This window comes from Lotus japonicus, chromosome 6, assembly GCF_012489685.1.
Source record: "Lotus japonicus ecotype B-129 chromosome 6, LjGifu_v1.2".
NCBI lineage: Eukaryota > Viridiplantae > Streptophyta > Magnoliopsida > Fabales > Fabaceae > Lotus > Lotus japonicus.
Window position 1 is genome coordinate 48,507,288 of NC_080046.1, and position 6,314 is coordinate 48,513,601.

At 34.6% G+C, this 6,314-nt stretch overlaps 2 protein-coding genes across 2 annotated transcripts; both read right to left on the minus strand.

Annotated features, from left to right (window-relative positions):
• Nucleotides 1-388: 388 nt before the first annotated feature.
• Nucleotides 389-1,525, minus strand: LOC130726227 (uncharacterized). The gene is made up of 2 exons (XM_057577462.1): nt 762-1,525; nt 389-647 (listed from the first exon to the last, which is right to left on the minus strand). The coding sequence occupies exons 1-2, from the start codon at nt 1,086-1,088 to the stop codon at nt 411-413; spliced, it is 564 nt and encodes a 187-aa protein (XP_057433445.1). The 5' UTR covers nt 1,089-1,525; the 3' UTR covers nt 389-410.
• Nucleotides 1,526-3,355: 1,830 nt separating this feature from the next.
• Nucleotides 3,356-6,314, minus strand: LOC130726187 (probable serine/threonine-protein kinase PBL2). The gene is made up of 6 exons (XM_057577415.1): nt 6,075-6,314; nt 5,389-5,699; nt 5,154-5,289; nt 4,553-4,689; nt 4,328-4,451; nt 3,356-4,038 (listed from the first exon to the last, which is right to left on the minus strand). Exons 1-6 carry the CDS (start codon nt 6,127-6,129, stop codon nt 3,656-3,658), a joined length of 1,146 nt encoding a protein of 381 aa, XP_057433398.1. The 5' UTR covers nt 6,130-6,314; the 3' UTR covers nt 3,356-3,655.

Here is a 6,314-nt window from a genome sequence, read left to right on the forward strand (position 1 = left end):
CAATGCAAGGCCAAAGTGAAAATGTTATGTTGTTGGTTTAGTTTTGAATTTGATCACATTGCAGGGCCACTTTTATGTCAAGGATGTCCACTGTTATTTTGTTATGTTGTTGGCCTAAGTGCCACTTTTGCTGCTTTAGTTCTGAATTTGTGCCAAAGTGCAAATGTTATGTTGTTGGTTATGTTCAACTGTTATAGTGATTTCATTGTTTCAAATTAGTTCTTTCTTTGTTGGTTTATCATGGTTCAATTTGTAGATGGCTAAAAAGAGACATGGTACAATTCTGAATAATAACATGTCTCTAATTCATTCATGAAACATCAACTTAAATGTCATAGAAATCATACAAGACTCTAATTAATACATAACAACATTACACCTAAAACAAATTACAGTGGACCTAATTTCCCCTATTTGAATACAACAGCAAAAACCAACAGAATGATCAAAGCCATGATCAAAACAATACAAGTCCCCAATGAAATCTCCAAAAGCCTTTCCTTCTTCTTCATAGCATCAATCTTCCTCAACAGTGAACCAATAATTTTCTTCTCCCTTGCATTTTCTTCATCAGACTTGTCATATTTTCCTAGTCCATGATATTCATCATACCATACAAAGAACCTGCATACTCTCTTGCCATGAATCTGCAAAATTAGAGCACATAAGAGACCAAATAATTTTCGATGACAATGGGGAAGAAGAGACCACATAACAGATCTATGATAGAAATGACAAGACAATGGGGGAAGAACACGAACCTTGAACAGTCCACAACCATAAAATTTTCGCCCAGGGTTCTCACCAGTCCAGGATGTAACAGCAGGAGCCTCAAAACCACAATCGCACAACGGACCCTCCTTCCTCCTCTGTGAACCAGAATACGAGCCACAACTTTGAGACCCACCAACCATTTCCTTCCACCTTTCCCTTGGAGGTGCTCGCATATCCTTCTTCTTCGATTTCCAGGTAGTGATTTCAGAAGGACATGCAAGTAATGAAAACCCCTTTCCTAAGGGCTCAGGTGAAGAAGACAATGATGGAGGAGATGACCGTTGGGGCTTCATAGTGTCACGTGACACGCACATGTTTGTCCAGTCATCACTCTCTCTCCTGAATGGTCACGTGAGAAGCATGTGAGTCAGCCACATCAGCTTCTCACGTTAGTTTCCTGACGGAATGCTAACGGAAGACCAAAATTGCAACGACATGTATAGTTGGAAGACCATTTTTGCTAATTTTGAAGTTTAAGGACCAATTTTGCAGGAAGGCGATAGTTGGGGGACCAAAAGTGCAATTAAGCCATAACTTTACCATGGTTGAAGTGTATTTATTTATTTAAACTATAGTCTATGTACTATTAAAAAGAAAATCGTTATCCAAAACAATTTTACATATGGCATTCCAAGAATCAATTTCATCTCACCCCCCTCTCTGGCTGACAAGTGTCACAGTCAGAGAGACTCACACAAATTAATTATCCAAAGTAATTTCCCTATAATTTTGTTTGTTTGTCCCCCATTAAATGAAAAAATTATAAATAAAGTTAATAACGTAATGTTTAAATTTTGTTTGTTTAAATTAATATATACAGGGATCCGGAAATGTTAATAACGTAGTATTTTAGGTTAATATACACAACCTCAATATAATATACAGGGTTTATTATATTACGGTTCAAGGTTTTTAATAGTATTTTATGTTTATTATATTCAAAGTTTTGCAATTAATTATTTATTTCCTTCAAATTCCTTTTAAGGAAATTACTTTGTTCTATCTATTTAAGAAAATTACTTTTTGCAATTAATTATTTATTTCCTTCAAATTTCTTAAATAGACCACTTAATTATATTAAGTTGTATTTACACTCATAAAAGACATTAAATGCTATATTAAATAAATGGTAAATCCGTTTTTTTAACTCATTTAAAATAATTTTTTACATTTTAATGCAATGACAATTTGTTTAAGGAAATTCTTTTTCGAATTTCATCGATTAATTCTAATCAGTTTAATTATAACCGTTGACTACCATCACTTAATTTAATTATGTATCATTGACAATTTTAAACATTTAATTCGTTTACATATTTAAAAAAAAATCATAATACAACATTGAATACTAATTACTATTGCTTCCTTAAATCAAGTCAACGTGAATTTGTTCATTTTAATTCAAAACTTAAAAAAAAAACGAATCCAGGGTAGAACATCACAAGTTGCTGAAACGTTGGCCAATATCTTACAATGCATACTTGGATACGAAACAAAACCGTTTTAAAAATATATTTAGAAATAACTTTATGTGATAGAAATAGATTTGGTTTCAAAATAAAATTGATTTTAAATATTATATCTTACAATGCATACTTGCAACCCCAATTGCAATTTTCACGCGTGTAGCCGAGGGGATTGGTTCATTACCTTTTGCAAAAACAGAAGACAATAAAAATTTGAGATGTTAGTGTGTTACTATGAAGAAATAGCAATTCTAAATCAATATGTTGTACTCTTGTACTCAATGAGTTTCTGAATTATAATATTGATTAAAAAAGTTAATGATTCTAAAAAAAATATGGGACAACAAGACTTGATGTGAAATATACTTACTTGTGAACAAGTTATTATGCAAGTTTCCTTTTGGCATGAACTCATAAACTAGAAGCCTGTTTTTACCTTTCAAGCAATAACCAATAAGTTTCACCAGATTTTCATGGTGAAGCTGCCCTAGATAGTTGACTTCTTTCTGTCAGAAAGAAAGAATATAAAATTATTCAATGCTCAATACATATATAAATAAAAGCTTTGATTTTCAATTCATTTTACACATACAAGCCATTCTTCCTCATCTTCTTTATATTTTATTAGCTTCTTAATGGCCACTGCCATCCCTTTCCCTGGTTTTGTGGGAGCAAATGTGGTCTCATCAATCCACCCTTTGAAGACATGTCCATGGCGTCCCTCCCCAATTAAATTTTCTTGCCGGAACTTCTCGGTGGCCTTCTTCAGATCATGATAGCTGAATGGCTTCAGTTTGTTTAAGGAGGTCTTGTTTAAGTTTCCCTTGATGAGAGGGGGAAAAGGGAAAAGTTGTCAAATGCAAGAAGGACTAACACAAGAGGAAAGAAAACACCGTTTGAAGGAGAAAAATGCACAGCTTAACCATATTTATAGTACTTTAGCTCAATGTACATATGCATTAATTAGCTTGTTGTGTTTAAAAATGTCCAAAACAAACTACTCCGAATAGTGTAAAAAAAAAACCTGAACTGTTTGTTGGTGTACTTTTGACATGCCAGACTTCCTTTTTGTGTTTTTTCATGGGATGTCCTCCATATCCAATTGCTAGTATTAATTCAGTTTGAAACAGAGTCCAAATTCCAAAATTGTGATGGGTAATGCTATTACAATATCTTTTGAAGAAGAAAAAATACACACAATTTTGTATGTATAACAACAGTACCCATTTTAAAAATTCAAAAGAATCAAACAATCTTACAAGAACCTAGCTGCTTCCAAAGTGAAATACTTTACAGTGACTAAACCTTATACATGACAAATCTTCACTTAGGCAAAGAAATGAAACAAAAAAAACATTAAGGATGAATCCAAAAAATGAAAACAGAACAAGATCATACTTGTTTGTTTTTGCACTCTACTTTTGTGCATGACCAAAATGCCTGTTTGTATGACTTTCAATTCCAGATTTTGGTGTCCTTGGGATTGAATTCAAGGAATGAAGTCCTTCCAATGTTGCCAGAACCTCTACCATAGGTGGTCTAAATTTTGGATCTGTATTCAAGCATTGCAATGCAAGTGAAGCTGCAGCTTGTGCTCCTTTCTTTGAGTATTGACCCCCCAACCTAGTGTCCATGATTCTCAAAACCCTTCTGCTATCACTCAGAAAAGGCATTGCCCAATCCACTAATGTTTCCTCTGAAACTCCAGGTCTATCGTCTTCTAGTGCTCGTCTTCCGGTTAGTAACTCCAACAAGACAACACCGAAGCTGTATACATCACTCCTTGGTGTCAAATGACCTGTTCCATTGAAAGCCAATTTAGAAAGAGTCAAAGATAGTCTTGTTAAATCTATCTCTCTCACACACAGATAACATGTTAGGATCAGCTTCTCTTTCATCTGAATCAATTCTGAAACTCAGAAGCTACTCACAAAAGCTTCTCCCCATAATTGATTCTGACTTCTGAATCAATTGTAGAAGAGTTTCCAAACATACACTATATGTTGAATTAGACGTTTAGGTCACAATTTTGTTGTTGTGCTAAAATGTTGAATTGGCCATTCTTAAAACTTTAATCAAGACAATACCTGTAGCGACATACTCTGGTGCAGCATAACCTTGAGTTCCAATAACTCTGGTTGAAACGTGAGTGTTATCTCCGGTAGGACCATCCCTTGCCAAGCCAAAATCTGAAAGTCTCGGACCGAAATCCTGCATGTACATTAGGCTACTATTTCAGAATGGAAACTTGCATGTAAAACATAGGATGTAGTCATCAAAGATCCACAAGCCAGACTTTTAAAGTTACATACTGAATCAAGTAGGATATTGGAAGCCTTTAAATCACGAAATATGACATTTGCATTCAGGGAATGTAAGTATGCTAAGCCTCTTGCTACGCCAATTGCAATGTTAACACGTGTAGTCCAAGGGATTGGTTGAACACCTTCTGCATAAATAGAAACAAAGATTTAAGATATAAGTAAATAGCAGTTATGGTTATGGCTCAGTCCTAAATCAATATGTGAGAAAAAAATGAAAACCATTTCATGTTGTGTAATCCTCTGGATCAGTTTATCAGTTAAATTCAACAACATGGTAAATAAACAAAAGCTGTTCTTGTAGGATTTGTCTTTAGATATCTACTGCCTAGTTAAAAATGCCTTCTATGTCTAGGTGCTTCTGAAGAAGTTAGATAGGGATTTTCTGAAAATGTTGAGATGCATACAGTAATTTCAACTTATGTGAGTTGCTGCTCTTGTAAAATCATCTCAGGTTTTCTTTTCTTAGAAGTGTTTGTCGATTTATCATACTCTTGCTTTGGTGTACAAAAGCTACTCAAATGTCAAAAATTGATAGGGAAAGGAAGTGGGAACTTAGGGACCAAACATGCATAGTGTGAAATGTACTTACTTCGGAACAAATGATTCTCCAAGCTTCCTTTTGGCATGAATTCATATACTAGAAGCCTGTTTTTACCTTGTAAGCAATAACCAATAAGTTTCACCAGATTTTCATGGTGAAGCTGCCCAAGATAATTGACTTCTGCCTGCCAAAAAGAAAGGATGTATAACTTGTCAATACCTAGCAAACCCTATCAGCCAGGAGGAAAAAAAAGGCTTTGATTTATGAATCCTGTTACACTTACAAGCCATTCCTTGTGGCCTTGAAAGCTTTCTGGCTTAAGATTCTTAATGGCCACTACCATCCCACTCCCTGGTTTTGTGGGAGCATATGTGTTCTGATCAATCCATCCCTTGAAGATACGCCCAAACCCTCCCTCTCCGATTAAGTTTTCTTGCCGGAAGTTCTTGGTGGCCTCCTTCAGATCATTGAAGCTGAATGACTTAAGTTTATTGGAGATGGATTTCTCAACATTTGCTTCTGAAATTTGCATAGCAGCTTTTTGCTCAAGAGAATTTGAATGCTGCTTTGGCCTACTTTGTGGCCTCTTATTTCCTACATACAGATGGTAGGCAAGTTAAAACCAACCATGAGATTTAGTATCATGCAGCAATAGTTTTCTTATTTTTTGGTTTAAGTAATCAAACACATGAAAAAGAATATATCATATAGTTGTGCCAATTAAGAAAACTACAAATTTTACCATCAGAAACCAAAAATCAGATCATACATAGTGCATATTTGGAAATCCTTCTATAATTATTGTAAAGCCATCATCAATTCTGGAGAGAAACTTTTGTGAGTAACTTCTGAATACCAGATTTGATTATGAAAAAAGATAAATTATTCAAACATGCTATGGAATCAATGAACTAAAGGAAAAAGGTTGGGCAGAACTCATAAAGATGTTAGAAATCAATAGAAACTTACCAGCAAAACTAGAGGAAGAGACATGAGCAACTGGTTTTGCACAAGAGTTTCCCATGAATGTGATGAAAGGGTATTATTAGACCAGACCAGCAAAACTCAATGAAATGGAAAACAAAAAGGGTATGGAGAAGTCTCCAAGGTGGAATGGAAGTGTTTATCTGAGTTTAGCAAGAAGAAAATGTACCTACTGCATAGCCAACTAGCAATAATTAGCTTGAAATTTAATTAGCTCAATAATTA

Coding starts and splice junctions, on each gene's coding strand:
- LOC130726227 (XM_057577462.1), bottom strand. CDS start 1,088: ATGTGCGTGTCACGTGACACTATGAAGCCCCAACGGTCATCTCCTCCA. Junction 648..761: donor ATGGTTGTGGACTGTTCAAG/GTTCGTGTTCTT, acceptor CTAATTTTGCAG/ATTCATGGCAAGAGAGTATG.
- LOC130726187 (XM_057577415.1), bottom strand. CDS start 6,129: ATGGGAAACTCTTGTGCAAAACCAGTTGCTCATGTCTCTTCCTCTAGT. Junction 4,452..4,552: donor CCAATATCCTACTTGATTCA/GTATGTAACTTT, acceptor ATGTACATGCAG/GATTTCGGTCCGAGACTTTC. Junction 4,039..4,327: donor ACCAGAGTATGTCGCTACAG/GTATTGTCTTGA, acceptor TCAATGGAACAG/GTCATTTGACACCAAGGAGT.